General features: G+C 39.3%; 1 protein-coding gene across 19 annotated transcripts in view; it reads right to left on the reverse strand.

Moving 5' to 3' along the window:
* Positions 1–11,098, reverse strand: part of Klf8 (KLF transcription factor 8) — a 197,150-nt gene that overhangs the window by 26,315 nt on the left and 159,737 nt on the right. For all 19 annotated transcript variants that reach the window (XM_087599556.1, XM_087599568.1, XM_087599557.1 and 16 more), the window contains 2 exon segments: positions 10,430–10,541; positions 9,656–9,795 (listed from right to left, as the gene is read on the reverse strand). In XM_087599556.1, the coding sequence (XP_087455682.1) occupies positions 9,656–9,795; positions 10,430–10,541 (252 nt within the window).

Raw genomic sequence — 11,098 nt, forward strand, 5'->3', positions numbered from 1 at the left:
GCAGAGACCCACAGTCAAACATTAGAGCTGGGGGTTTCTTATGGAAGAGTTGAGGGAAGGACTGAGGGATACACAGGAAGACCAACAGAGTTAACTAACCTGGACCTTTGGGGCTCTCACAGACTGAACCACCAACCAAAGAGCACATACACGGGCTGGACCTAGGCTTTCCTGCACATATGTAGCAGATGTGTAGTTGGGTAGTTCAGTCTTCATGGGAGTCCACCAAAACCTGGAGCAGAGGCTCTCCCTAAATCTGTTGCCTGTCTATGGAATTCGTTCCCCAACTGGTCTGCCTTGTTTGACCTTAGTGGGAGAGAATGCATCTAGCTCTGCAGAGACCTGATGTGCCAGGGTTGGGGGATACCTATAGGGGCCCTACCCTCTCAGGGAAAGGGGAGGGGGAGGGGAGAGACTCCATGGGGGTGGGGCTGGAAGGAAGCAATTGGGTTGTAGAATGAATGAATGAATGAATGAATAATAAATATTCTATCAGTCGTTGTTCTTCTATCGCCCCCCTTTCCCCATTATAAGATTTCCAAGGCATTTATATCTTTGTCATTTTAATTTCTGGTGGCAATCATATATTCCTCGTTTCTTTTAACTTACTGCTAACACCTACTAACCCTATCAAGTGTTCACTAATTAATTATATCGCTATTAGATAATTGGACAACAGTGAGTCCACCCTGACTCACAGGTTTGGAGTAGTACCAGGAAACTATTTGGCTGATTAAAAATGTTCATTACTGATCATTTCAATATTTGGACATTTTTGCATTAGCCTCCAAAAAACTGACACACACCTGAATGTCTTAAGACTAAAGATAACTTGAGTGTAGTGGGACATACCTTTAATCCCAGACCCATAAGGAAGAGACAGGGTGATCTCTGAGTTCAAAGCTTGGTCTACATAATGAGTTCTAAGCTAAGCAGGACTACCTTGTCTATCTCTCTCACTAAATAAAAGGGAAAAACTGGAAGATTACACATGTTTATTGACACCTAGAAAGGAGAATGGGATTTCAGAGAATATTGGGAATATATTTTTTTTTACTTTTATTCAATACAGTGGTAGCCCATCTCCATACTTCACAAGGGTCTTGCTATGTATAGAATTTATTAATAGCTGCTCACGGGTAATAGCTCAGTGACAGGGTACTTGCCTAGCTTGCACAAGGCCCTAGGTTCAATTCCCTAGCACTTCAAAAAAAGAAAAGAAAAAGACAATAGTTGCTCAAGGATTTCTCCTAGGAATTCCTATTTTCACTACATCCAAACGAATAATCAGCTTGTTAAAGTACTGCCACCATGTGGCACTCTGGGTTCACTGCACCCTGAAGAAGTCTATTTCAAGATAGCCCTTTATTGAGGTTAAAAGATTGACTCAACTGTCAAAGATAATGTAAAGCGGAAAAAGCGACTGGTCCAAAACATACAGGAAATCCAGGACTCAATGAGAAGATCAAACCTAAGGATAATAGGTATAGAAGAGAGTGAAGACTCCCAGCTCAAAGGACCAGTAAATATCTTCAACAAAATTATAGAAGAAAACTTCCCTAATCTAAAAAAAGAGATACCCATAGGCATACAAGAAGCCTACAGAACTCCAAATAGATTGGACCAGAAAAGAAACACCTCCCGTCACATAATAGTCAAAACACCAAACGCACAAAATAAAGAAAGAATACTAAAAGCAGTAAGGGAAAAAGGTCAAGTAACATATAAAGGCAGACCTATCAGAATCACACCAGACTTCTCGCCAGAAACTATGAAGGCCAGAAGATCCTGGACTGATGTCATACAGACCCTAAGAGAACACAAATGCCAGCCCAGGTCACTGTATCCTGCAAAACTCTCAATTAACATAGATGGAGAAACCAAGATATTCCATGACAAAACCAAATTTACACAATATCTTTCTACAAATCCAGCACTACAAAGGATAATAAATGGTAAAGCCCAACATAAGGAGGCAAGCTATACCCTAGAAGAAGCAAGAAACTAATCGTCTTGGCAACAAAACAAAGAGAATGAAAGCACACAAACATAACCTCACATCCAAATATGAATATAACGGGAAGCAATAATCACTATTTCTTAATATCTCTCAACATCAATCGCCTCAACTCCCCAATAAAAAGACATAGATTAACAAACTGGATACGCAACGAGGACCCTGCATTCTGCTGCCTACAGGAAACACACCTCAGAGACAAAGACAGACATTACCTCAGAGTGAAAGGCTGGAAAACAATTTTCCAAGCAAATGGTCAGAAGAAGCAAGCTGGAGTAGCCATTCTAATATCAAATAAAATCAATTTTCAATTAAAAGTCATCAAAAAAGATAAGGAAGGACACTTCATATTCATCAAAGGAAAAATCCACCAAGATGAACTCTCAATCCTAAATATCTATGCCCCAAATACAAGGGCACCTACATACATAAAAGAAACCTTACTAAAGCTCAAAACACACATTGCACCTCACACAATAATAGTAGGAGACTTCAACACCCCACTGTCATCAATGGACAGATCATGGAAACAGAAATTAAACAGAGACATAGACAGACTAAGAGAAGTCATGAGCCAAATGGACTTAACAGATATTTATAGAACATTCTATCCTAAAGCAAAAGGATATACCTTCTTCTCAGCTCCTCATGGTACTTTCTCCAAAATTGACCATATAATTGGTCAAAAAACGGGACTCAACAGGTACAGAAAGATAGAAATAATCCCATGCGTGCTATCGGACAACCACGGCCTAAAACTGGTCTTCAATAACAATCAAGGAAGAATGCCCACATATACTTGGAAATTGAACAATGCTCTACTCAATGATAACCTGGTCAAGGAAGAAATAAAGAAAGAAATTAAAAACTTTTTAGAATTTAATGAAAATGAAGGTACAACATACCCAAACTTATGGGACACAATGAAAGCTGTGCTAAGAGGAAAACTCATAGCGCTGAGTGCCTGCAGAAAGAAACAGGAAAGAGCATATGTCAGCAGCTTGACAGCACACCTAAAAGCTCTAGAACAAAAAGAAGCAAATACACCCAGGAGGAGTAGAAGGCAGGAAATAATCAAACTCAGAGCTGAAATCAACCAAGTAGAAACAAAAAGGACCATAGAAAGAATCAACAGAACCAAAAGTTGGTTCTTTGAGAAAATCAACAAGATAGATAAACCCTTAGCCAGACTAACGAGAGGACACAGAGAGGGCGTCCAAATTAACAAAATCAGAAATGAAAAGGGAGACATAACTACAGATTCAGAGGAAATTCAAAAAATCATCAGATCTTACTATAAAAACCTATATTCAACAAAACTTGAAAATCTTCAGGAAATGGATAATTTCCTAGACAGATACCAGGTACCGAAGTTAAATCAGGAACAGATAAACCAGTTAAACAACCCCATAACTCCTAAGGAAATAGAAGCAGTCATTAAAGGTCTCCCAACCAAAAAGAGCCCAGGTCCAGACGGGTTTAGTGCAGAATTCTATCAAACCTTCATAGAAGACCTCATACCAATATTATCCAAACTATTCCACAAAATTGAAACAGATGGATCACTACCGAATACCTTCTACGAAGCCACAATTACTCTTATACCTAAACCACACAAAGACACAACAAAGAAAGAGAACTTCAGACCAATTTCCCTTATGAATATCGATGCAAAAATACTCAACAAAATTCTGGCAAACCGAATCCAAGAGCACATCAAAACAATCATCCACCATGACCAAGTAGGCTTCATCCCAGGCATGCAGGGATGGTTTAATATACGGAAAACCATCAACGTGATCCATTATATAAACAAACTGAAAGAACAAAACCACATGATCATTTCATTAGATGCTGAGAAAGCATTTGACAAAATTCAACACCCCTTCATGATAAAAGTCCTGGAGAGAATAGGAATTCAAGGCCCATACCTGAACATAGTAAAAGCCATATACAGCAAACCAGTTGCTAACATTAAACTAAATGTAGAGAAACTCGAAGCAATCCCACTAAAATCAGGGACTAGACAAGGCTGCCCACTCTCTCCCTACTTATTCAATATAGTTCTTGAAGTTCTAGCCAGAGCAATCAGACAACAAAAGGAGGTCAAGGGGATACAGATCGGAAAAGAAGAAGTCAAAATATCACTGTTTGCAGATGATATGATAGTGTATTTAAGTGATCCCAAAAGTTCCACCAGAGAACTACTAAAGCTGATAAACAACTTCAGCAAAGTGGCTGGCTATAAAATTAACTCAAATAAATCAGTAGCCTTCCTCTACACAAAAGAGAAACAAGCCGAGAAAGAAATTAGGGAAACGACACCCTTCATAATAGACCCAAATAATATAAAGTACCTCGGCGTGACCTTAACCAAGCAAGTAAAAGATCTGTACAATAAGAACTTCAAGACACTGAGGAAAGAAATTGAAGAAGACCTCAGAAGATGGAAAGATCTCCCATGCTCATGGATTGGCAGGATTAATATAGTAAAAATGGCCATTTTACCAAAAGCAATCTACAGATTCAATGCAATCCCCATCAAAATACCAATCCAATTCTTCAAAGAGTTAGACAGAACAATTTGCAAACTCATCTGGAATAACAAAAAACCCAGGATAGCTAAAGCTATCCTCAACAATAAAAGGACTTCAGGGGGAATCACTATCCCTGAACTCAAGCAGTATTACAGAGCAATAGTGATAAAAACTGCATGGTATTGGTACAGAGACAGACAGATAGACCAATGGAATAGAATTGAAGACCCAGAAATGAACCCACACACCTATGGGCACTTGATTTTTGACAAAGGAGCCAAAACCATCCAATGGAAAAAAGATAGCATTTTCAGCAAATGGTGCTGGTTCAACTGGAGGTCAACATGTAGAAGAATGCAGATCGATCCATGCTTATCACCCTGTACAAAGCTTAAGTCCAAGTGGATCAAGGACCTCCACATCAAACCAGACACACTCAAACTAATAGAAGAAAAACTAGGGAAGCATCTGGAACACATGGGCACTGGAAAAAATTTCCTAAACAAAACACCAATGGCTTACGCTCTAAGATCAAGAATCGACAAATGGGATCTCATAAAACTACAAAGCTTCTGTAAGGCAAAGGACACGGTGGTTAGGACAAAACGGCAACCAACAGATTGGGAAAAGATCTTTACCAATCCTACAACAGATAGAGGCCTTATATCCAAAATATACAAAGAACTCAAGAAGTTAGACCGCAGGGAGACAAATAACCCTATTAAAAATGGGGTTCAGAGCTAAACAAAGAATTCACAGCTGAGGAATGCCGAATGGCTGAGAAACACCTAAAGAAATGTTCAACATCTTTAGTCATAAGGGAAATGCAAATCAAAACAACCCTGAGATTTCACCTCACACCAGTGAGAATGGCTAAGATCAAAAACTCAGGGGACAACAGATGCTGGCGAGGATGTGGAGGAAGAGGAACACTCCTCCATTGTTGGTGGGATTGCAGACTGGTACAACCATTCTGGAAATCAGTCTGGAGAATCCTCAGAAAATTGGACATTGAACTGCCTGAGGATCCAGCTATACCTCTCTTGGGCATATACCCAAAAGATGCCCCAACATATAAAAAAGACACGTGCTCCACTATGTTCATTGCAGCCTTATTTATAATAGCCAGAAGCTGGAAAGAACCCAGATGCCCTTCAACAGAGGAATGGATACAGAAAATGTGGTACATCTACACAATGGAATATTACTCAGCTATCAAAAACAACGACTTTATGAAATTCGTAGGCAAATGGTTGGAACTGGAAAACATCATCCTGAGTGAGCTAACCCAATCACAGAAAGACATACATGGTATGCACTCATTGAGAAGTGGCTATTAGCCCAAATGCTTGAATTACCCTAGATGCCTAGAGCAAATGAAACTCAAGACGGATGATCAAAATGTGAATGCTTCACTCCTTCTTTAAAAGGGGAACAAGAATACCCTTGGCAGGGAAGAGAGAGGCAAAGATTAAAACAGAGACTGAAGGAACACCCATTCAGAGTCTGCCCCACATGTGGCCCATACATATATAGCCACCCAATTAGACAAGATGGATGAAGCAAAGAAGTGCAGACCGACAGGAGCCGGATGTAGATCGCTCCTAAGAGACACAGCCAGAATACAGCAAATACAGAGGCGAATGCCAGCAGCAAACCACTGAACTGAGAATAGGACCCCCGTTGAAGGAATCAGAGAAAGAACTGGAAGAGCTTGAAGGGGCTCGAGACTCCATATGTACAACAATGCCAAGCAACCAGAGCTTCCAGGGACTAAGCCCCTACCCAAAGACTGTACATGGACTGACCCTGGACTCTGACCTCATAGGTAGCAATGCATATCCTAGTAAGAGCACCAGTGGAAGGGGAAGCCCTGGGTCCTGCTAAGACTGAACCCCCAGTGAACTAGACTGGTGGGGGGAGGGCGGCAATGGGGGGAGGGTTGGGAGGGGAACACCCATAAGGAAGGGGAGGGGGGAGGGGGATGTTTGCCCGGATACCGGGAAAGGGAATAACACTTGAAATGTATATAAGAAATACTCAAGTTAATAATAAAAAAAAAAAGAAGCTTGTGTTCAAACTAAGGTCAGTGTTATCTAGATATACACCAAAACCCGATGAGGACACATCAGAAAAAAAAAGCAAGCAAACAAACAAGCTACAGGCCAAGAGCCTTGATGAACACAGACACAAAAATCCCCCAATAAATTATTTTCAAACTGAATTAAATAGCACATAAAAATAATAAGCCATGATTAACTTTATTTTACTCTTGGTGTGTCAGGATGGGTCAGTGTACACAAATGAATAATGTAATACAGTACATCAATAGGATCAAAGATAAATATCCCAGGATAATCTCAATAAATGTGGGACAGGACTCAGATATGTCTTGACGAAATTAGGAACAGGAGGATCACATCGCTACTTGATAAAGGTTATATATACAGTAAGTACATATCCAGCATAATACTGAATGAGAGACTGGAAGAGCTTCTTGTAATGAAAATGAAACATTCTTCGTAAATATACTACTGAAATCTTATGCATGGTAATAAGGTAAGACAAATAAGAAACAAAGAAAGAGAAAGAAAAACAGGCTGTGATGGTTCTGTTGGTAAAGGTGCTTGCTACCAAGCCTGACAAACTGAGTTCATCCCCCAGAATCTATATGGTGGGAAGAGAGACCTGTGAGTCAGGGTAGACTCCTACAATTTGTCCTCTGGCCTCCATACAAATACCTGTGGCACAAGTGCCTACCACTCCCCACACAAAAAATTTTATAAATGTCATTTTTAAAGTAATGAACCCCAATCACAAATATATAAGATTATCCTGAAATAAATCTAGGCAAGGAGACAGGAGATCAAAAGATGAAAGACTAGAAAATGAAAATTACAAAACACTGAAAACCAAAAACAACAGCAAAACCTGTAGCTAGATACTCCAACATAGGCAGACCTCCCAGTTTCTTGGACTGGTCAAGTAAGAATTATAAAATGATCACATATCTGGAAGCAATCTACTTATTAAATATAATCACTATCACATTGTTCAAAAAATAGAAAGAAAATCTTGAAATTTATATATTAAAGCACAAAAGACCGAAACAGTCAAAACAATCTTAAGAAAATGTGTAATGCCGAAGGTTGTTGTGGAGTGTCTGGTGCTGTTGGTATTTTGATGTTAGTTCTGCTTCCTCAATGGGCTGCTCAAATGAGAAGTGGATCATGTACTGAGGCGACTTCATGTGAACCACTCCCCATTTTAACTGGTCAAATAAAGGCTAGAACCTGTGATTGGGCAGTGGAAGGGAAAGGTGAGGCTGGAGGTTTTAGAGAGGGGGAAGAGAGGAAGAAGAGAGGCAGATGAGGAGACAGTGGGAGATGGAGAAAGAGGAGGTGGAAGGAAGATGAAACAGAACCAATGGCCTGGAGAAGCCGCAAGTAGCAAGGGATCTCATAGCTGGGGAACAGAGTAATGTAGTGGTAGATCTGCCCAATCTAGGCATGCAGCTTATAAATACTGTAACTGAGTTGTGTGTTCTCTGAATGGGCTTATTGGCGTTAGAGATTTACTACAACAGAAGGTACTATAGTATTTTATTTTAAAACATACTACAGAGTATTAGTAACAAAAATATAGTACTACTGGTAGAAAACCAGACACACATACCAAAAGAATAAAGAGTCCAGAAATAAACCACACATCTATAGCCAGCTAATCCTTAACTAAAGCAAATCAAGCAACCTATACCATTATGTTTTGGTACAAGTAACCTCAAAAGGTTATGTCCCTAGTTGGTAATGCTAGGAGTGACTGAATTGTGAGGGTCATGATCAATGCTTAATCCATTCATGCTCTTAAATCTGTGTCTCTTGTACACCACTAAGAGGTGAGCCACTTTCTTCTACCATGATGCTCTGTTTCACCAGAAGCAAGGGAGGCAGGTGGCCATAGACTAAAACCTCTGAAACAAAGAACCAAAATCTTTCTTCCTTAAAGTTGGCTTGCTCAAACATTTAGTAACAATGATGAGTAATGTATAATATCCATATACTAAAAAAAGTTCATCCTGAAATTGTGCTGAGAAAACTGGTTCTATCCACATGCAAAACACTACACATATATCCTTAGCGCTCACTAAACAATACTCACTCAAAACGGGAAAGAAATTAATGTCACAACTATTGTTTTGAAACTATTAGAGGAAACTATGTGAACTACTTCAAGACGTAGGCATAGCAACAATCTCCTCAAAATGATTCTAATAGCTCAGGAAATAAAATCAAGACTCAACCCATGGAGGGATAACAACTTAAAATTCATCTGCAGAATAAAGGACACAATTAACAAAAGATGAAAGAAAAACCTGTGCTAGTTAACGTCCAAAATAGACAAAGAACTCAAAAAATGTTAACAGCAAATGAGTAGGTAATTCACTCTCTAAATGGGAAGATAATGTGAACAGACACTATTGAAAAGAAGAAATACAAATACTCCAATAAATACATGAAAAATACTTAGTGTTTACCCATTACAGATGCACAAAAGAAACCTATATTGAGATTCAACCTCAGCCTGGTCAGGAGGGCTATAATCAACAAATAAATAATCAATCAATCAATTACAATGTGCTGAAAAGAATATGGAGAAAAATGATTTCTTATATACTGTTGGTGGAAAAGTGAACTAGTCCATAGAAAACAGGATTGAGATTCCTTAAACAAAAGCATCCAAAATTCAAGTTCAGCTTCAGCTACATAGCAAGTTTGAGGGCAGACAAAACAGAGATCTAAGGGGCTGGTGAGGAGCTCAGTTGGTATGTACGAAGCATGATGCCTTGGGTTTAATACCTAGCACTGCTAAAACCAGGCACAGCAGCATACTTGCTTGGAAGCTATCAGGCTTTCTGTTTTGCTAGACCATTTTTTATGAAAGTGGTTTTCATATAAGAAAAATGCAAAAGGGCAAACCCCATAAGTGATCTTCTCTTCCTTGTAGATTTTTTTCTCTCCCTAGGTTTATATCTTAAAGTAGCTATGTATGCAAGTATGTGTTGGAGCTGGAATACTGACAGGAGCAGGGGGGCAAGGCAGACCTGTATGGATTCTGCGGTGAGCTTTCAGGTGAGAGCTTTTGGTGTACACTTTGCTGCATCCTGCAAAGTCACACTGATGAATCCGTCTTCTCTTTAAGTCAAGAGATTCTTCTCCCTGCATGTGGACCATTGTCGCTGGTCTAAGCAAAGAAAGAGAGACAAGACCAATTACAGTGGTGTTATACCATCTTATCATTTGTATAAATTTTAATGCTAGCCCCCCTAGAAAAGAAATAGTTGGAACCCTGTAAGCCATTCTTCGAACCTGGCCATTCTACTGAGGAAATGCAGCTCCCTGAGAAAGCACTGGAAGTGGTTAAGTTTTCCTTGAGTAACTACGTTGTCAAACAGTGTGAACAAGTACCATTCTTATGCTTAACAAGATACATTTTTCCTACACGTTTTGCTCAATGCAAGCTAGTTGCTTCCAAATCGTTTTAAGATTAGAAGACCAGGCTATTTTAAACTTACAGAGAAAAATACTACAAAATTACAATTTATAGGAAATTAAAACCTTTTCTTCAGGGCTAGAATTGATGATATATACAATTAGAATGTAACACTGTTATAACATGTATAAACATGCACATGTATGTACACACTTGTATAGTTCTTGGGAAAAGCAGTTAGTTCACATTTTATTTTCCTCAAACTTTTACTATTGTGTCCTGTTAATTCTATCTTCATATACATATATGTACCTGCATGCACATGTACTTGGCATTTGTGTGCATGCATGGATGTACACACATACACACACTGTTAAGTACTTACTCATGATGAAATCCCTGCAGACTCTGTAAGGCTGAAGAGCCACTCTCAATTGCACTCTCATCACTATCACTTGGAAACTCCAGTGGACACATGGAGGCGGGGTCAACTTTGACTGAAAACAAAGAAAGGGGGTTACTGTAGACCAGGATGTGCTGCTCCCTATAATTATTTCAGGATTCCCGGTTTGCCCCATATTGAGAAGTGGACATAAGGTAGATCATTTAAAAAAGAAAGAAGAGGAAGGCAGTAGCTTCTCAACCTTTTTTTTTAGCATAGGAAGGGACAGAGGTGTCTTTGAAAGGAGAGCAGCTGTCCTTTTAGTGAACTTCCCAAGGACACAACCTAGGCCTCAGACTCCTGGGAAAGGATCTACAGAAAAGACAGCTTCAATACATCCTGGAGGCACTGAAGTTTGTCACTAGTTCCCTGTCATGAGAGAATTCCTAGGATTATGCCAACATTTATGACAGTAAAAGGCTGATTGTAATATCACACATATGCTGACGATAACTATTTCAAACCACGTCAGAAGCAACAGACTTTTTTTATCGTTTCTGACTATGAACAAAGATAAATATAATTGTAGAAAGGGAACTGTGTTGAGGACAATGAAAGACAGGACTTAACTTCTACCTTCTCAATTCTGAGCTCACTTCAAACATTAGCAAA

This window comes from Rattus norvegicus, chromosome X (assembly GCF_021556685.1).
Source record: "Rattus norvegicus strain SHRSP/BbbUtx chromosome X, alternate assembly SHRSP_T2T, whole genome shotgun sequence".
Lineage (NCBI taxonomy): Eukaryota > Metazoa > Chordata > Mammalia > Rodentia > Muridae > Rattus > Rattus norvegicus.